Here is a 21,064-nt window from a genome sequence, read left to right as displayed (position 1 = left end):
AGAGCTGGCTCATTGTGACTGGCACGGCGGGAAGACATTTCCTGGTGGCTGGTTAGCTGGAGGCAGTTAGGGACACGGAATCAACCTTAAGTGCTACTCCCACAGGTGGGCATTTCGGAGCAGGCAGCTGCCAGTTAATTTGCCCCACCATATCCTACTCTGGGAAAGAAGAGACCATCACCCATCAAGCTTTCCCTGATCCCTCTCAGAGAGTGAGGGGGGATGCTCATAGTGTATTAGAATCACCTCCGGAGTACCATAGGCATGTGGGGAAACAATGCAGAACCCCACTATGTGAAGTGGATGAAAATGGGAGTCCTGTAGCCTCAACAAGAAATACCCACATACATAGTCTCCCTGATAAAGAATTCAGAGATGAAATATTGAGGATGTTTAATGAACTCAAAGAAACAGTGGAATGGACATTCAATAAAATACAGGAGGATATGAAAGAAACAGTAGAATGGACAGTCAATAAAATATAGGAGGAAATGAGGGCAAAAATAAGAAAACTACAAACAGAAATGTCATTAATTAAAATCCTGTATATGAAATACAAAAATACAAAACTCAATGGGTACCCTTTTCCAATTAGTGTCACTGTACTAGTTGAAGACAGAATCAGTGAGCTTGAGGATGAGATGCAGAAAACCTCCAGGAAATACCAAAGAATGGGAAAAGTCCTTCAAAAGAACTCAAGGGCAGAAGAGAGAACTGTGGGATGAATTCAGGAGGAACAGCGTAAGAATCATCCAAGTCCCCGAGGGACAGGGAGGTAACCCCATCAGATAGTAATAGACATTGTTACTAAACAATTCCCAAAGCTGGAGAATGCAGGCATTCTGATCCAAGCCCAAAGGGTACCAGCTGAAAGAGACCCTAATAAAAAGACGCCAAGACATATTCTAATTAGAATGATGAACACCATAGAAAGATACAATGGTGAAAGCAGCAAGATCGAAGAAGAAAATTACATACAAAGAAGCATTTTGTAGATTTTCAGCAGACCTAGTGAATGAAAGCCTTCGTCCCCAGGTACAGTAGTGGGATATGTTTTTAAAAATTAATTAAATGGAGGCTTCAACAAGAATACTTTATCCAGCTAGACTCTTCCTCAGAAGGAATGATACACAAATTAATAGGTAAACAATAACTCAGGAACTTCATAGACCAAAATCAATTTTGCAAGAAAAACTCAAGGAGCTACTGTAAGGCACGATAACCCCCAAAACAACAATCCTCTAAAGAAAAATGGTACAAAACCCCATAACAGCAATTTTTCTCAAAGTCAGTGGTCTGAATGCACCAATTAAAAGACAAAGGATGATAAGAAAAAAAGAAAAATAATAATAAAATAAAAGACAAAGGATGGCAAAATGAATTGTTGGAAACAATTGTTGGAAACAATTGAATCCAACATTTTGCTGTCTACAAGAACTACGTTTGAATAGTCAGAGCAAATACACACTCAAATACTCAAATGAAAGGCTGGTAAACAATTCTTTTTTTTTTTTTTTTTTTGCTTTTTTTGGGTCACACCTGGCCATGCACAGGGCTTACTCCTGGCTCTGCACTCAGATTCACCCCTGGCGGTGCTCAGGGGACCATATGGGATGCTGGGAATTGAACCCGGTCGGCCTCGTCCAGAGCAAACGCCCTACCCGCTGTGCTATTGCTCCAGCCCCAAGGCTGCTAAACAATTCTTCAAGCAAACAATTGCTTCAAAAGAGCGGGGGTGGTCATAATAGTATCTGATGACATAGACATTAGGCTGCAAATGTTACAAGATACAGTGACAGTCATTTATTAACAATCAAGGGATCTGTACATCAGGAAGAAATTAAACTTCTAAATGTATGTGTACCCAATGAGACACAACAAAATACTTAAAACAAATGCTAATAGATTTCAAGGAGGACATTGCTAGCAACATAATAGTAGTTGGAGACTTCAACACTGCCTTATCACCCCTTGATAGATCAATGAAACTGAAGTCAGCAAGGAAGTACTGGCTTTGAAGGAGGAAATGGAAGAGAGGAAATGAAGGAGGAAATGGAAGAAATATATACAGGGATTTTCATCCCCAGAAAGTCAAATATGCATTCTTCTGCAGTGCACATGGAACATTCTCCAAGATAGACCACATGCTGTACCACAAAACATACCTCCATAAAATTAGGAGGATAGAAATAGTATAAACTATCTTTTTAGACCACAAGGTACAGACAGTAGAAGTTATTCACACAGAAATGATGAATCACATCACACATCTGGAAACTGAACAGCTCGCTTTTGAACAGCCAAGTAGGTTAGAGAAAAAATTAAAGAGGAAATAAAGATTCCTAGGAACAAACAAGGGTGAAAACACAAGATACCAGAGCTTGTGGGATACAGCAAAAGCAGTGTTAAGAGAAAAGCTTATAGCTTTGCAAGCATATGTTAGGAAGGAAGGAAGGTCCCACATAAATAACTTGACTTCACATCTTCAGATCTTCGAAAATGACCAACAGAGGGAGCCAAAACCAGGCAGGAGGATGGAAAAAATAAAACTGTAGAGTAGAAATTACTTTTTTCCTTGTAAAGTTCTACCAGTGCCTTATATATCTTTGATATTAACCCCTTATCAGATGGGTAATGGGTAAATAATTGTTTCCATTTTTCCCATTCAGTGGGTTGTCTTTGTATCTAGGTCACTGTTTCTTTTGAGCTGCAGAAGTTTTTTAGTTTAGTGTGTTCTGTTTGCTTATCTTTACTGTGGTATTGCTGTCTCCAGTGAAAAGGGGTGGATGGGCAAGTATAATGACTTCAGTGCAAAGCATCGCCACCTGATATCAAAAGTGCAGGCCTGACCAACACTCTTGGCTCACTGCATTCTCTCCCAGCTGGGTGAAACAGGACAGGGTGAGTTGAGGAGATGGTCTTTGAAGTCAAGTTGTGGGTTGCAAAGAAGAGGCTCTGATTTTTGAGAGTAATTTATTGGCTCTTTTGAAGAATCACAGCAATGAGAGGTCTGCTTTGTGTCAAGCTCACAACAGTGCCTGAGTGTGCAAAGAACTTCTTATTCACCCTCATACTGAATCTTTCCTGCGATCAGGGAAGCTCAAAGAGAGAAACACTTGCCTAAACTTGCCTCTCTGACCCCAACTCACACCCTTACCCCACCCTGTCCACCCAGGAATCTCTGTCCAGCATCAGACCAGGTTGAGGCAACGGGACCTACCGAGATCTGTTGAGACCAGCAGCCAAGCTCTTGTCACGGATCCGGGTCTTCATCACCTCATTGTAATCTCCGTTCTTGAAGATAGGATGTGCAAACCAGCCTCCCATGAACTGCCAAGGGTGGGGCGACAGTCAGCCTTGTGTTGACATGCAGACACTCCAACACACAGCAACATCCCTGCCCAGAAACCACTGACCTCAGAACCTGCCTCCTACTCTGCAAACCCAACTGGGGGTGGGGATCTAGCACAGGAATTACGGTGCACGCCCAACCTGAGCCCGAGCCAGGTTCCATGGAGCACCACATGATCCCCCAAGCAGCTCTGGGTGCAGCCCTGGAGCCCAGGCACCACCTGTGAGGCCTGAGTAATCCCAGCACCCAGGGACCAGGCAGCACTGGATCCTTGGGCAGCTGCCCTGACCTGCCCAGTTGGTCGAGAATCACTGGGAAAGGCCCCGTGGCCTTGAGTACCACTTGGAAGGCCCCCACCCAAAAAACACTAAAAAAAAAAGAAAAAGAAAAAAATCCAAACTCAAACTCAATCTGTGTGGTGCACATGTGGTATATGTAAGTGTGTGCACACGTGTGTATGCATGTATGCATTCATGTGTGTGTGCACATACACATGTGTATGTGTGTTCTGGGCAACCAACCCAGAGCCTCATAAATGTGGGGCAGATGCCCTCCCTGGTCCCCTGGCCCCAGTATTCGACTATTTCCTGTGTGGTCATTTGCATTCCGAGCTTCAGTGTATTCGCTAATCACTGCCTGGCGGCACTTGGAGAAGTGAAACTGAGGCAGAGACAGGAAGTCTCCGGGCCCAGAGCCCCAAGCACCGCAAGCAGGTCCTCCCCTTCAGATGCCAAAGGCATAACCGGAACTTTCTGGGACAGTCGAGGCAAGGCTTTCTTGGCTGCCCCGGTGGAGCACTGCAACCCGAAGAATGACCATTTGCTTTCTACTTTCTCGAATGAGAACTAAGCTACCCTCTCCACTGAGGGAGAATATAAGGTACCCCAGTGCTATGATTTTAGGGGCCAGAGAGGCTGCATCTATCTCTCCTCACTGTTGGCTGATATCCCGAGTGTGGGGTGAGGAGCCCAGAGAGAGCTCAAAGGGCTGAGCTCCGGCTTTGCATGAGGAATGCTGGGTTCAGTCCCTGGCACTGCAGGGTACCACACAGGAAATAGTCGAAGATCTGGTCCAGCGGGCCAGGGAGGGCACCTGCCCCACATTTATGAGGTTCTGGGTTGGTTGCCCAGAACATATATACATGTGTGTGCGTACACACACACACACACATGAATGCATATATGCATGCACACATGTGCACACACTTACATATACCACTGAGCCAGGAGTAGCCCCTGAACCCCGCTGGGTGTGGTTCCACTAAACAGCAGAGATAGATGGGGTAAGTGCCACCTTCTGGGCTCAGAGATCAGGCTGATGACACGCGGACAGGACAGCTGCTTCAGTGCCTGAGCAAGCTGGGCCACTCAGGAGCAGGTGCCAGAGTCCAAGCGGCAAGGGGCTCAGCCTGATGACAGTGTTACCTGGGATTCTGGGTTTTGCTTTTTTTTTTTTCTATTTGGGTCACACCTGCCTATGCATGGGGGTCACTCCTGGCTCATGCACTCAGGAATCACTCCTGGCGGTGCTCGGAGGACCATATGGGATGCTGGGAATTGATCCGGGTCAGCCGCATGCAAGGCAAACGCCCTACCCGCTGTACTATTATAACTCCAGCCCACTGGGTTTTGCTTTTGGATAACAAAGTATTGTTCTAATTTATTAACTGTATGAGTCTGAAATGGAGAGTGTAACTCATTTTGTTCCAAAACTTTTCAACTTCAGCTGACTAACAAGTAGGAAAATTAAACTCCCTTTGAAGAGGTGTTTGGGCTGCCAGGCAGTGCTCAGGGCTTACTCCTGACTTCAAGCTGAAGGATAACTCCTAGCAGGGGCTCAGGAGACACATGAGGAGCCAGAGATCAAATCCAGATAGGCTGTGTGCAAGGCAGGTGGTTTAAACCCTGTGTTATTTTTCTGGCCTGTAAAGTTAAACTCTTTTTTATTTTTTATTTTTGTAACACTTGGCAATGCTCAGTGTTTTGCACAGGGCTTACTCCTGGCTCTACACTCAGGAATTACTCCTGGCGGTGCTGGGGGACCATATGGGATGCTGGGAATCGAACCCGGGTCGGCTGCGTGCAAGGCAAATGCCCTACCCGCTGTGCTATCGCTCCAGCCCCTCCCTTGGTTTTCTAAGAGACAGTGACACTTGGGAGAGAGTGAGTCTTCCTGCAGCACTCAGGGAAAGGATCATCCAGGCAGAGGCCCAGATTGAAATAATGGTGCAGCATGTGGTTGGCACTCCTTATGGGTATCTCTCTTTTCTGAGAGCAAAATTCCATGACCAAAAGATGAATCTCCTTAGTTAAGCTCACAGGATTTGAGAATTAGAATCAAAAATAAGTTTCAGACTCTTTTTTTTGTTTTTGGTCACACCCAGCGATGCTCAGGGGTTACTCCTGGCTCATGCACTCAGGAATTACTCCTGGTGGTGCTCGGGGGACCATACGGAATGCTGGGAATCGAACCCAGGTCAGCCGCATGCAAGGCAAATGCCCTACCCGCTGAGCTATCGCTCCAGTCCCAGTTTCAGATTGAGTCCCTAATCTAAAGAGTATGTGGAAGGAATAAACAAAATTTATTTATAAATAGACGGAGACACTGAGAGGTCAAGGGCAATATTGCAACCCAGGCCTGTGAGCCACCATATTGCAACCAGAGATTTAAGTGATGCATTTCTATTAGAAGGCTTCAAACTACTGTTAAATCTGTGGGTGCTTTTAATAAAGTTACTTATGTTAATATTATTTAAAAAATAATCTATGTTTACAAGATTTGGGGGTGGGCATTGTGCTCAAGGTCTACTCTTCGCTCTGTATTCAGGGTAACTCCTTGAAGGGTTTGGGAGACTGTGGTACCAAGGGTCGAGCCTGGATTGACTGTGTACATCACAAGCACCCTACATGCTAGTACTATCACACCAGCCCTACAAAAAATTTTTTTTTGATACTTAAAAGAAAAAAATCCAAAACCTTTCTCATTACAGCAAACCTATGAGGGTACCAGGCCATCTTCCATAGATGAGAAAACCAATCTACAAGAGAGTGGGACTGTTTTCCCGAGTTCACAAAATCAGGTTAGAGAAAATGAGGGTCATGGTCCTAAATCTTGACTTCACAGCCTAATTCTACACCCATCAGATCACGGGAGGAAGGGAAACTGGCCTGAGTGAAGAGAGCCCTGGAGGAAAAACAAACCTGAACGTATCTCCTGGCTGCCTCCACGTCCTCCTGGTTGGTGGGGTCTCGGGGCTCAGCCCAGTCGCTGTTGATGGTGATGGAGATGATGCCACCTTGACTGGCGCGGTACTTGTCATTGTACAGGTGCCAGGTCTCTGCATGAGCCTTAATTAGGTTGTGGCCCACAATGTAGGGGGCAGTAGCGGGTTTGAAGATTCCTGCAAACACACGGGGGCGTCAGCGATGAGCCAGCGCAGCCCAGTGCTCTCTGACCGAGGGCACCTCAGTGTGTCTGGGAGAGCCGGGATCTTGGCCTGGGAAGAGTGGCCCACTTCGTACTTGTTGGCCATGTAACTTGGGGCAAGTAATTCAGTCGTTTCATTTCTTCCTCTGCCAAGTGGGCAGTAAGAGTTTTTATAAAAAGGAAATAAAATAGGGTCAGTGGAGGCACTCAGCAGTACTGCATGGGCAGGAAAAGCACCCGACAAATGTGGGTATCGTTGCCCCTTCCCCCAAGAGTGGCTCAGGCAAAGTACCCAGCACTGTATGTACCCCAGGAATTGACCTCATGGCATCTCTGGGGGTCCCAGAGCATGGAGCTGATGCAGCTGACACAGAAATTCCTTGAGAGTGAATGATGAGAGAGAGGCTCCTGGTGTGTGTGTGTGCGTATGTATGTGTGTGTGTGTGTGTGTGTGTGCGTGTATGTGTGTTTGTGTATGTGTATAAGGTAAAGTAAATTATGTGCCGTGTGTGTGTGTGTGTGTGTGTGTGTGTGTGTGTGTGTGTGCTTATGTGCTGCCCCAGGACCAGCAGGAGTCTCCAGCTGCTCCTGCCTGAAGTGTGTGTTCTATGGATCTTACCAGTCTTTATAAATGATGCCAAATAATTAAGTCAATGAACACAAATTCATTCTCATACAGAACCAGAGAAAACCTGGATGGTTCTCAAGAGGCTGGAACAGGTCCACAAAGTCCTTAGATGAAACTTTTGTAATTGGTCACACCCAGCAATGCTCCAGGCTGAGCCCTGACTGTGCATGGGAGACCATATGAAATAGTGGAGACTGAACACAGGCAGCTGCTCGAGAGGCAAGTGCCAAGTGCCTTATACCCTAGAAAGTTTTCTAGGGTCAAACATTGAATGAAAGTGTTTATGTCTTAGAACATCCATGTCTAACATTCATAATCACCTCCGCAGGGTCATAGCAGAACTTAGGAATGCTCGGGCTGGAGAGGTAGTGCTGGGGATATGCATACAGGGGGATATCGTGGCCGACCCCAGTCTGATCCCTGGCACCATATACGGTCCCCTAAGCACTACCAGTCAGTGGTCACTCCTGAGCACAGAGCCAGGACTAGCCCTGAGCACCACCCCAGCCCTTTTCTCCCCTCCCCTCCAAAAGTGATTGCTCTAGAACTTAGCAGTGAGTGGAATCAAAGCTACAAGCAGCTTCCTCTCAGCTCCTGTCAGGATGAGCTCTGGCCAACATAATCAGTTATTGCAAAGTCAGATTTTGGAGCTGCAGAAAACTGACTGTAAGCCTGTTTGACTGAGGAATGGTCCTTCCCACATACCTTGTCCACTCGCAACTCAGGGAGGGTCCATCTAAGGCAGCTCAGCTGCACAGAGCAAAAAAATGAAGTCCTTCAGAGGCACTGACACATGAGGTTCATGGTTTGGATTTGTTTTTTAAAGTGATCCAGAGAGCTCAATGATCTCAGTGTGTGATCTGCATGCAGGAGCCTTGGTCCGATCCCTGGTACCACATGGGCCCCTGAGCACCAGTGGGAGCAGACCCCTGAGCACAGAGCTGGGAGAAGCCCCTAAGCACCTCTCAGGGGTATGGCTGAAAACCCTTCTCCCAGTTATTTTTCTGTTAAATGGAATCAGAAGGAGAAGCATGCCAGCCAGCTTGGTGCAAGAGTCAGAGAGGGAAGGGGTGGAGAGATAGTAGAGCAAAAACAACGCACTTGTGGTGCTGGAGCGATAGTAGGTAGGGCATTTGCCTTGCATGCAACTGACCCCGGGTTGGTGTAGGGAGCCACTTTACAAGCCTGGCTCTTATCTCCTAGTAAAACAGAGCCTGGCTCTTATCTTCTGATCAAACAGAGGCTTGCTTAAATTCCCTGTAACAAGGTTCCACTACTGATCTTACTGATTTCTCACTAGCTGAGCCCATGCCTGATCTGCATTTTACTACTGTTTGTATGGGGGTCCAGGCACACATACCATACCACCTTTTCCCAGCGGAGAGGTATAAGTACTGTAACTGCCAGTAGAATAAACTTTCTCTCTCTCTCTCTCTCTCTCCCTCCTTCTTGCTGCTCTCTTGCTCTGCGTCTGTTCATTCGGCTGAGTCCCTCCTCAGCCCCACAAAGGGTCCTCCCTGCTGGACAGGATGGGACTCCCACAGGTTCGATTCCCAGCATCCCATATAGTCCTCTGAGCACTGCCAGGAATAATTCCTAAGTGCAAAGCCAGAAGTTACCCCTGAGCGTTGCCAGGTGTGACCCCCAAAAGCAAAAAATAAAATAAAATAAAAAGGCACTTGCCTTGCATGGGCCATTTTTATCCATCCCTGCACCCAATACGGTCCCCAAGGCCTGCCAGGAGTGGTTCCTGAACACAGAGCCAGAAGTAAACCCTGAGCATAGCTGGGTGTGGTCCCCCCAAAAAGTGAATCTTAAAAAAGAGGCAGAGATTGAGATGCTTTGCCTTGGGGTGTCTGTAGCCTCACTGCCCCCTGGGCCTTAGGTCTCTGTAGGGTAAGAGCAGACACGGGACCCCTTTACCTGGAGCCGCTGTCCCATAGCCATGGCCCTGGTTTGCGATGACAAAGGGCTCATTCACTGTGATCCAGAACTTGACCTTGTGCCCCAGCCGCTGGAAGAGCACGTTGGCATACTCTGTAAACCACTGCACGATGGACTCATTCTCCCAGCCGCCAACATTCTGCAGCGCCTGGGGCAGGTCCCAGTGATAAATGGTCACCTGCAGAAAGCCAAGTGGGCAATTCCATCAGCTCGCTCCTGAGAGGTGGCATACAGGTCAACAAGCACATCAGCTGCTAAGCAGAGCAGGATGAGACAAAAAGGGCCGGAAGCAGCCATGAAGCTCCAGAAATTCACACATGAGGATGCCAGAAGCGTGAGTCCAGCTCTGCCTGCTCCCTTGGTGCCTTCTACCTCAGGCACGAAGACCCCCACCCTGTGGAGTCCACAGGAAAACAAAGAAACTGTGGGGCCACAGAGGCCATGTTTTAGTGAGCATGCAACGGTTAGGGGTAGCAGAGAGAAACACGGACCTCAGGGAGATTCCACCTGCAGACCCATGAGTTTGTTGTTAATGAAAAACCTTAAGTTCTATGCTCTCTCTGTCTCTCTGTCTCTTGTCTGTCTCTGTCTCTCTGTCTCTCTTTCTCTCTCTGTCTCTGTCTCTCTGTCTCTGTCTCTGTCTGTCTCTCTCTTTGTCTCTCTCTCTGTCTCTCTCTCACTGTCTCTCTCTCTCTCTCTCTCTCTCTCTCTCTCTCTCTCTCTTGCTCGCTCGCTTGTATGTGGGGTTTAAAGATGCCACTTGTTGGGGGAAGTACTTGGGGGAGCAACTAGTGGCCAAAAGCAGCACAGCTGGAGAGTTGGTCCAAGAATTGGGTTTGCGAAAGGGGACCTTGAACAGGAGGGGCCTTGGGATATTCTGGGGCCTTTGGATGAAGGGAAATGGATACTCTGGTGGTGGATGTGGTGTTGGTTTGTTTTGTTTTAGGTTTTGGTTTGGGGGCCACATCCCAAGTACTCAGGGCTCACTCCTAGCTCTGTGTATGGCAATCACAACTTGTGGGCTCAGGGGACCATAGGTACTACCAGGGATTGAACCTGGGTTGGACAGATGCAAGGTAAGTGCCCTCCCCACCGTACTATCGCTCCAGCCCCTGGATGTGGTATTGGAAGGATGTTAGAAGTACTATAAATGATAGGACTTCAATTACAATTTTTTGAAAAAAATTATGATCTTCAGGGACCAGAGCAATAGTACAGTGGGGAGGGCATTTGCCTTGCATGCAGCTGACATAGGTTCAATCCCCAGCATTCCATATGGTCCCCCAAGCAGCACCAGACATGATCCCTGATAGCAAGCCCTGAGCACTGCCAGGTGTGACACTCCCCACCCAAAATTCTGATCTTCAATAATATATATAAGTCCTGGTTCATTGCTTGTAATGTCCCCTACTGATGTAGGGGACATTTGGTCATCAATATTAGGAACTTTCTGTACTACCTTTTTAATTTTTCTGTAAATCCAAAATTCTCTTGGAAAATGAAGGCTAATTTTTAGAAAGAAAAGGAAATATGGAAGCAGTATCTTGAGTAGACAGTGAACGTGTGCGTGCACAGCTGGCTTGCCCACAGCCCTAAGCCCCCGGCGCCCAGCACACCTGGGGCTGGATGTTGGCAGCCAGCAGCGCATCAATGAGCCGCTCGTAGTAGTTGAGTCCAGCTTCGTTGATGTACTTGGTGGTTCCGTCTGGGAGGATTCGAGACCAGGACACAGAGAAGCGATAGTGGGACACCCCTAGTCTCCGCAGGGCCACCACATCCTCCGAAATCTTGTGGTAACTGTCACAGGCCACATCTCCGGTGTCATCATTCCCAACCTTCAGTGGGGTGTGAGAGAAGGTGTCCCAGATACTGAGTCCTTTGCCATCGGCTCTCCATGCACCTTCGACCTCAAGAGGACAAGACATGGATTCGTGAAGTTCCCCAAACATGTTCCTGTCAGTCAGCAGTGAGTCCCCAGGGGGATCCTAAGTCAGCAGCCCTCCCTGCCCCCAACCCCTGCCACCAGAGCCACAGAGTCTGAGCGCTGCTCCTAAGCAACATGTGGCTCGCTGCCTAAGCACCTCTGCTCCACTCCCCAGCTCCCACCATCCAGTGCTGGGAAACCTGGTGTAGCTCGCTACCTCCCAGCATGGCTGTCCCCAGAGCTCCCAGGGCCCAAGCTCTTCATAGTCACTCCCAGTGGGGGCAGGAGGGGAGGCAGCATCTCATCAGGAACTCTGTCATTATCTCCATGCCCTCCCCTAGGGGTTGGGGTGAGCCACATGGGGCGATGCTCTAAGATTACTTCTGGCTCTGCACTCAGGAATCACTCCTGGTGGGGCTCAGGGGACCGTATGGGGTGCCCGGGGTTCGAACCTGGGTTGACTGCTTGCATGGCAAGTGTCCTACCTGCTGTACTATCTACCCCTCTAGCTCTTTTTTTTTTTTTTTTTGCTTTTGCTTTTCGGGTCACACCCAGCAATACTCAGGGGTTGCTCCTGGCTCTGCACTCAGGAACTACCCCTGGCAGTGTTCCGGGGATGCTGGGAATTGAACCTGGGTCAGCTGTGTGCAAGACAAATGCCCTACCCACTGTGCTGTGGCTCCAGCCCCTGGCTTTTTTTTTTTTTAAACTTTGCTGAGCAAAAGCAAAGCCATTGCATTTTCTGCATTAGTAAGCCTGCCTCACTAGGCAAGATGAAGGTCGTGACCTCATGTTGCCAGATCATTGTAAAAACAAAGCCCAAATCCCCCGACCCAGGACCAGGCTGGTGCCAGTGCAAGCCAATGTACCCGGGAGAGATGAGGTGATAAATAAGGAGGAAATCTCCCTGTTGGCATGTCTTTGCCTGGTACTTTCGCTCAGGCTCTGCCTGGCACATGCCTGTGTCGCCACCCCCCCCCCCCCCGGCTGCTCCGCCTGCCTGTGGGGTCTGAGCAGCTGGGCTCTCTGGGAAGGCCCTTGCACACTCTTCTTAGGGGCCCTTGTTCCTCGCATAGGGCTTTGGGACCCTCAGTTCCTGGGGCCCCCACAGCAGAGCCCAGGGCCGAACACAGAGTGCTGCTCGCCAGCTCATGCTTCACCTGGTAGGCCGCGGACGCCGCACTCCAGATGAAGCCTTTGGGGAACGTGCCATAGACGAAGCTGTTCTCCTGGGGCAGCGGCATGCCGTTGTTGGTGATGACCTCCGTGTAGTACCTGGTGGAGGCCCTGGATGTCCGAGGCCTGTTCCTGTCGTTGAAGTCCACATGGTACAGCCCGGACCTGACTGTGTAGCCGTCCAGCCACTCAAAGCTGTCCATCAGGGACTGTGCCGAATACCCGCGGACGTCCACGCCATCGAGCCTGTAGGCTGGGAATGTCCCAGAGGGAGGAGAGAAGAACTTTACGGCAGCAGGGCAGGAATCCGGGCCGCCCAGTCAAGGCCAGACCGGAGGTTGAGGCCATCCCCTGTGTCCACAGGGTTGGGGATGGATGGGCCAGGCCAGCCGTGTCCAGGAGCCAGCACACAGAGTAAGTGCTCAGTCTCTTAGCTCACTCTCCACCCCTGTTCTTTGGGTTAGTCTCAAAGCAAGTATCAGTGACTTGCAAAATCAAATTGTTTTTTGTACAAGGGCTTTATGTGAAGGAGTGTGCCCAAATGGAAGAGTCTGTTTGTTTTAGAAGTAAAACTGGGGCTGGAGCGATAAGCTAGCCTTGCAAGTGGCCGACCTAGGTTTGATCCCTGGCACCACATATGTCACTCCAGCACTGTCAGGAGTAATCCTTGAGCACCACTACATGTGGTCCAAAAACAAACAAACAAATAAACAAGTGAAATTACAGAATCTGGACAAACAGGACAGTGGTTAAGGTGCTTACCTCACACACCGGCAATCCTGGTTCAATCCCGGCCACCTCAGACGCCACCAGGGGTCAACCCTGAACACTAGCAGGTGACCCCAAAAACAAAAGTGAAACACAGAACCAAAGAGATAGTACTGGGGTGAAGGCATATGCTTTGCTTGTGGCTGGGTCTCGCTGAGTCCCCGGTACCAAGTGACCCCAGAGCACTGCTTGAAGCAGTCTTAGAGGCCCCTGAGCACTGCCAGGTGTCCAGGCAATGCCCAGAACCACAGGGCCTGAGCAGCCTCACTCCTCGGGCCCTTGAATCGAACCATCAGCCTTCTTGGCTGGAAACTGTTGGCAGGGGCCCCGCGGCCTCCTGAGCACCATCTGGGATGCTCCCTCCTCCAATGAAAATGATAAAAAAATATAAAACTTGAAGCCAAACATAGAAACGAAACGTGAATTAGAGGACCCAAGGCAGTAGAATAGCAGGTAGGACACTTGCCTTGGATATGCCTGACCTAGGTATGACCTCCAGTACCCCATATGGTTCTCCTGGGCCTGCTAGGGGCGGTGCCTGAGGGCAAAGCTATGGGTAAATCCAAAAAAGAGAGGAAGGAAGGAAGGAAGGAAGGAAGGAAGGAAGGAAGGAAGGAAGGAAGGAAGGAAGGAAGGAAGGAAGGAAGGAAGGAAGGAAGGAAGGAAGGAAGGAAGGAAGGAAGGAAGGATGGATGAATAGAAATATTCTCAGGGGCCCGGGATGGGATGGCTCAGGGATGCCACACACCTGCCCTGCAAGTGTGCGGCCATGAGTCTGATGCCTGGTGCCACACACATGCACCAGGCCTAGTGCTAGTGGCTCTGCCGTCTCACATCCTGACACCACAGCTGTGTGTGATCCCGACACATGACTGAAGTATGTGGTGGCCCCCAGCCAGCACTCCTACCCTAGATGGGAGAGCCCCACGGCTGGGAGTCTGGCCTCAGTGGGCATGGGAGTGAGCACTGCAGCCACCAAGGGTGGACACCCCAACTCAAAGCGCACAGCCCTGGGCGCATGCGTGTGCAAGCATCGCAACTAAAGCGTGTCCCTCTGCTAGCACCACCACCCCTGGCAGGAAGGCAGCGGGCGGGCCGCATGCACTCTGCCCAGCTGTCCAGGCCCTGGGCAGCGAGGCCAGGAGGCGGAACTCAACGCCCACTCACCCTTCAAAGCCTCGTTGATGTAGGTCTTGTGGTAAAACGTCCTGTCGGTGTCCTGCACCCTGGGGTTGGCCAGCCCCACGCCGTTCTCGGTGATGTACACCGGGATGTCCCCGTACTCCTCCCGGATCCAGTTGAGGAGCCTACGCAGCCCCCAGGCGGCCGCGCGATCCCGGGCCGTGGCGGGCCACGAGGGGTCCTCCTCCACGTGCACCTCGGGGTCGTTTTCGTAGGAGGGGGGCTTCAGCGGGGGCGTGCGGTGGCCCACGAGCCGGGTGGAGTAGGTGTTGAGGCAGAACACGTCCGCCGTGGCCCGGATGGAGCGCTGCTCGGCCGCGGAGAAGCTGGGCAGGCGGGAGGCGTCCAGGCCCTGCAGCTCGCTCCTGTTGCCCACGGTCCACTTCATGGCCTCGGGGTAGTCTCCGTTGCGGAAGATGGGGTGCGCGAACCAGCCCAGGGAGAACTGCAGCATCCGCTCCGCGGCCTCCACATCTCTGGGGACGCCCGGGGACCTGGGCTCTGCCCAGTAGGCGCTGAGGCCCAGCGACACCACCCCCTGCTGCGTCCCCCTGTACTTCTCATCGTAGGTGTGATACGCCCTGGCGTGGGCTTTGATGATGGCGTGGCCGATCCGGTACGGAGTCCAGCCGGGGTCCTTCACATTCGGGGGGAAAAGCCCTGCCCCATACCCCAGCCAGGCCTGGCTGGTGGGGTCGTTAAAGGTGATCCAGAACTTCACCCTGTCCCCGAAGGTCTGGAAACAGAAGTCGGCGTAGCTGTTAAACAGATCGACCAAAGCAGGGTTCTCCCAGCCTCCGGTGTCCTGCAGGGCCTGGGGCAGGTCCCAGTGGTACAGGGTCACCATGGCCGAGATGTTGCTGGCCACCAGCCCGTTGATGAGCCTGTTGTAATAGTCCACGCCGGCTCTGTTGATGGAGCTGTTCCTGCCCGTGGGGAACAGGCGAGGCCAGGAGAGGGAGAAGCGGTAGGACGTGACCTTCAGGGCCCGCAGCAGGCTCAGGTCGGCGTCCAGCTGGTGGTAGCTGTCACAGGCCACGTCGCCAGTGGCGTTGTTCTTCACCTGGCTGGTTGGCGAGTGTGTGAAGGTGTCCCAGATGCTGGGACCCTTGCCATCAGCGTCCCAGGCGCCCTCCACCTGGTAGGCGGATGATGACACGCCCCACAGGAAGCCGTCCTGGAAGGTGCCGTGGTAGAATAAGTCTCTTTCAAATTTGGGTTGGTTGGAGAACTTTTCCCAGACTGCTTTGGCCTGGGAAGGCACCGGGGAGGGGGACGTGAAGGGTCTGGGTTTAGGGGGGACCTTGGCCGAACTGGGTGGTGGCTGTCTTTGTGCCACCTGTGTGGGGAAACCGTTCTTTTCAATGATTCTGGTGAAAAAGGAGGCAGATTTCCTGGGAGTCCTTGGGCGGTTGCTGTCGGTGAAGTTGACGTAATACAGGCCAAACCTCTGGCTGTGACCAGGGGGCCCTTCAAAGCCGTCGATGAGGGAACGAGCAATGTACGATCGAACATCCACTGAATCCTCCTTAACAGCTACAGAGAGAGATAAACATGCAAATTAGATGCCAGGGAGTTGGTTCAAAGGGTGGCAGGCAAGATGGAGCCGTAAGGTCAATCCTGGCACCTGGCATTCATGGTCCCCTGGTGCTTCCAGGGAGCAGCCTCCCAAGTACCACGCCAGAAGCAGCCCCTAAACACAACTGGGATTGTGCTAGACTCTCTTAGATGTTGCTTTTAATAAGCCTTCTTTGTGGGACTAGAGAGATGGTAAGGGGTTAAGGCACTCACTTTGCATGTAGTTAACCCTGGTTCAGTCTCTGGTACCACATCAAGCCCCTGAGCATCACCAGCAGTGAGCAGTGAGCACAGGGCCAGAAGTAAGCCCTGAACACGACCAGATGTGGCCCCCAAACCAAAACTGAAATGAACAGGAAACTTTCAGAGGTGACATGGACTTCTCCCCAGAATCTGACCCTTTTTCTCCTCAGAAGGAATAAAAGAAAATTCACAATGCTCACAAAGTAGCAGACCACGTCTCTGACCCGTAAATCCTGATCCAAAGGAACATCCCTGCTTCACTTAAAACAATTAGTGGAGTGGCTGGAGCAATAGTACAGCGGGTAGGGCATTTGCCTTGCACACAACCAACCCAGGTTCGATTCCCAGCATCCCATATGGTCCCCCGAGAACCACCAGGAGTAATTCCTGAGTGAAAAGCCAGGAGTAACCCCTGAGTATCACCGGGTGTGACCCAAAAAGGAAAAAAAAATAGTGGAGAGAATGTGATGACCCATCTGCTAATTTCTGGGTACTTAGTCTTTGGTTGGGCTGGAGCAATAGCACAGAGGTAGGGCGTTTGCCTTGAATGTAGCCAACCCGGGTTCAATTTCTCTGCCCCTCTCAGAGAGCCCAGCAAGCTACTGAGAGTATCTCACCCACACTGCAGAGCCTGGCAAGCTACCTGTGGCGTATTCGATATGCCAAAAACAGTAACAACAAGTCTCACAATGGAGACGTTACTGGTGCCCGCTCGAGCAAATCGATGAGCAATGGGATGACAGTGATAGTGACAGTGACAGTCTTTGGTTCATTCCAGTGCTCAGGGGGCTTCTCCAGTGCAGTGCTTGGAGATATCTCCTAGAGACCATGCTGTGCTGGGGATCGAGCCTGGGCCTCTTCAATGCGAAGCACGTGCTCCAAGCCTCTGAGCTCTACCCCCCACAAACCCAGATCTCTTCAGCTTTATACAGAATACATTAATCAGGGTCTCACTGCACTTTTGCTTTTCCTTGTTTAGGTTTAGCAATATTGACAAATGACCAAACATTTCATGTTTAAAACATTAAAAAGGAGAAACAAAACCTAAAAAATATTTTCCCTGGTGCCATAAACTGGTCACTGACACCATCACCATCCCTTCAAGAAAAGAAAAGATATGCTCAGGTCCTAACACCAGGACTAATGAAGAAGCCTTGCAGATATAGCTTTGTTAAGAATCTCAGGAGCAGGTAATCCTGGAGAAGTGGGGTGCAGCCTCAACCATCCTTAGAAGAAGCAGGAGAAAAAGTCTGTGCATCTGAGTACGGAGACAGATGGGGGACATGCCAACAGTCCAGGAGGCTGCAACGACCAGGCTGGCAAGGGCAAGGCAGAGTCTCCCCTGAAGCTTTAGTTGGAGGGTAGAGTTTCTTCTGACATCTTTTTGTTTGTTTGTTTGTTTGTTTGTTTGTTTTGGGGCCACACCTGGTGGTGCTCAGGGCTTACTTTTGGCTCTGCACTCAGAGACCACTCCTGGCAAGACTCAGGAGACCATATATGGTACCATGAATCAAATCCGGGTTAGGCATGCACATGGCAAGCACCCTACCTGCTGTACTACGGCTCTGGCACCTCCCTTTTTAAGTCTTAATTTTGAACATCTAGTCCCCAGAACTGTTAGAGAATAACAAAACAGTCTATTGTAATCAAGGTCAGTGCAGAAACTAAGGGCCCCAACTTGGAGGTGGCAAAGTATTAGATTATGGTTTTATTTATTTTTAAAATTTATTAATTTGCTTTTTGTGACATAGCTGGGGGTGTTCAGGGATTACTCCTGATCAGCACTCAGGAATTAGTCCTGGCAGAGCTCAGGGGAGCAAATGGAATGCCGGGGATTGAACCTGGGTCAGTAGCGTACAAGAGAAAAGCCCTATCCACTATTTTATTGCTCTGGCCCTAGGCTCTGGTTTTAGCAGGTTCCTTGGCTTCTCAGCACTGTCTGATAGGAGGTAAGTAAGTGGCTCGTTTCACCTGCTTTGCCCCAGGCTGAGGGATGGGATGGCCTTCAGAGATGGCCAGAATGGGACCAGAGTGATAGCACAGTGGGTAGGGCATTTGCTTTGCACATGACTGACCCAGGTTCCATCCCTAGCATCCATATGGTCCCCTGAGCAACACCAGGAGTAATTCCTGAGTGCAGAGCCAGGAGTTACCCCTGAGCATTGCCGGGTGTGACCAAAAAAGCCAAAAAAGAAAAGAAAAGAAGAAAAGGGAGAGGGAGAGCCAGATTGCATCCAAGTGAATGAAGATTTTGTATTATATATGTGTGTTTGTGTGTCTGTGTTGCTGCTGCTGCTGCTACTGCTGTTGTTGTGGAGGGGGATACAGGGCAGTCCTTAGGGCCAACTCTGGGCTCTGTGCTCAGGAGTCACTCATGGTAGTGTTCAGGGAACCATGCACAGTGCCATGAATCAAACCAAGGTCAGCCTCATGCAAGGCCAACACCCAACCCCCTGTACCATCTCTCTGGCCCATGCAATGAAGATGTTAGAGCCAGTTTCAGGAATGGGAGAGCAACATTGCCAGAACAGTGAGGGAAGATCTCATGTGTTAGAGCCCTATCTTAAGTATCCTCCTGTCCACCTGCTAGTATGACCTGTAGTATGGTCACCCCATATGACAATTTTCTGTCTGTGTCCCTGTATAGACTAGAAGACCTCTTTGGGGAAAGTCAATGATTATTTAATACTGTACCCCTACTGTCTTTCACAATGTACAAAGTAGGTGCATAATAAGTACCTGTTAAATAATTTCATTAGAAGTTGATGAGTTTGATGAGTGGCTGGGACTTAGATGGGTAGAATGTACAAGGGGGACTGTGTAGGGGTTAAGAACTTGGGAGCCATAGCTGGAAGCCTGCTTCATGAGTGGAGGGGAGAAGGCAGATGGAATAGAGAAGGGATCACTAAGAAAATGATGGCTGGAGGAACCAGTCGGGATGAGAGATACATGCCGAAAGTAGAAAATGGACCAAACATGATGACCTCTCAGTGTCTGTGTTGCAAGCCCTAATGCCCAAAAGCAGAGAGAGAGTATGGGGAATATTGTCTGCCTTAGAGGCGGGGGGGGGGCGTGGAAAAGGGGCGGTATACCTGGAATATTGGTGGTGGGGAATGTGCACTGGTGGAGAGATCGGTGTTGCATCATTGTGAGATTGTAACCCAAACATGAAAGCTTGTAACTATCACATGGTGATTCAATAAAATTATATTTAAAAACTCATTTAAAAAAAAAGAACTTGGGAGCAAAAACTTGAGGTTTTGTAGGAAGCATCAGTGAGGCAGATGTAAAGGATTTAAGCTACTATTACTACGATTACTCTTTGGCTTTCATTTCCATGGGATTCTGTCTCAGCCCATTAAACAAAAGTTTGAGGACTTGGGAAAGCAAAATCCACCTTGCAGCAGCAGCTTATCGCTATCTTACCCTTGAGCACTTCGTTGATATACTGACTGAAGTAGTCCATCCTCAAGGAATCATCAAGATCTTCACTGTCCCCCGTGGGCATGCCGTTCCCAGCCAGGTAGATGGGAACTTTTCCTCTTGTGTATTCCAAGGATACGAAACGCAACAGCCTCCTTATACCCCAGGGTACCACACGAATCCAAGGAGATGAGGTTTGGGGCCAGGCAGGGTCTATGTGCTGGGAGAAGCCGCCAATAGTATCGTAGCTGCAGACACATGTATCTCCCTGGGCCTGGCTGACAAGGCGGGATGTGTAATGGGACAGGCCGAGGAAATCAGCAGAGCCTTTCAAAAGCTGCTTCTCTGCTTCAGTGAACTCAGGGAGCTGAGCCACGGGATGGAGACATCGTTGGTTCACCTGTTGGATGTGGGCCCTCAGAGCAGCCGGGTAGTCTCCGTCCACAAAGATGGGGTGTGCAAACCAGCCCAGCATGAAGTGCAAGAACCGCTCAGAGGCTTGTAGGTCCTCGGGTCTGTCTGGGGACAGGGGTTCGGCCCAGTCTGAGTTCAGCACAATACCCACCTGTCCCTGCTGCTGTGGACGATGGTGCGTGTTGTAGCGGTGCCAAGCGCAGGCATGGGCCTTGAGGACCAAGTGAGTCACCTTGTAAAAAAAAAAAGAAGATACCAGATACCAGGCTTAGTAGTCACTGCTAATGCCAGCAATGCCAACCACAGCACCAAAAAGGCACCCCATCAGTCACGCTAACGCTGACCAGTCAGTGCTAGTGTCAGTTACGTCCATGAGTCAACAACCACAAGAGCATTAACTTTGTACATGTAATGTCAACAAGGCAGGACAGCTCTGACATCGACCATCAACCAGTTCAACATCAATGTCAGGAACATAAAAAATATTGACAACACTGTGAGCAAATCAATACCCCCACCATCAACCCAATCGGCAAGCTAACAGTAATGATTCATCAATAACAGAACCAACAACCACAGTATCAATTAACACATATCAAGTTCTAGAGTTCATCGAGTTCTCTCCTGGAAACTACTACTCTATGTGACAAGGACAGTGATTAGTATCACTATATTGGCACTACACTATCCAGAGTTGTGTAAACCCAAACGATCTGAACCCAAGCCTCTATTTTTTTTAACATATCACAACTAATCATTTATTATACTGTTTAAGAAGCAAAGCAAATGCAGTGGTATTTCGGAAGCTGTATCTTTTTAAAATGGAATATATGATCATAGGCTCTAAACTGTATTTTAAAATATACAATCTCTGCAAAAGAAAATATTCAACTAAAGACAACTTTTAATGTAAGCAAAATGTTACAAGATCTAAAAATTAGGGGCCGGAGCGATAGCACAGAGGGTAGGGTGTTTGCCTTGCACGTGGCCGACCCGGGTTCGATTC

The 21,064-nt window shown here is 49.7% G+C and overlaps 1 protein-coding gene across 1 annotated transcript in view; it reads right to left on the bottom strand.

Annotated features, from left to right (window-relative positions):
- LCT (lactase) overlaps positions 1–21,064 on the bottom strand; it is a 56,133-nt gene that overhangs the window by 8,009 nt on the left and 27,060 nt on the right. Inside the window, exons 8-14 of the mRNA XM_004616510.1 lie at positions 19,648–20,290; positions 14,386–15,936; positions 12,435–12,703; positions 10,967–11,257; positions 9,330–9,528; positions 6,553–6,752; positions 3,221–3,330 (exon numbers count right to left, since the gene is read on the bottom strand). Coding sequence (XP_004616567.1) covers positions 3,221–3,330; positions 6,553–6,752; positions 9,330–9,528; positions 10,967–11,257; positions 12,435–12,703; positions 14,386–15,936; positions 19,648–20,290 — 3,263 coding nt within the window. The remainder of the gene's footprint in view (positions 1–3,220; positions 3,331–6,552; positions 6,753–9,329; positions 9,529–10,966; positions 11,258–12,434; positions 12,704–14,385; positions 15,937–19,647; positions 20,291–21,064) is intronic.

The sequence above is a fragment of the Sorex araneus genome, chromosome X (genome assembly GCF_027595985.1).
Source record: "Sorex araneus isolate mSorAra2 chromosome X, mSorAra2.pri, whole genome shotgun sequence".
Classification (NCBI taxonomy): Eukaryota; Metazoa; Chordata; class Mammalia; order Eulipotyphla; family Soricidae; genus Sorex; species Sorex araneus.
The sequence above is the reverse complement of the archived record's forward strand: the minus strand, read 5'-3'. Positions and strand labels throughout refer to the sequence as shown.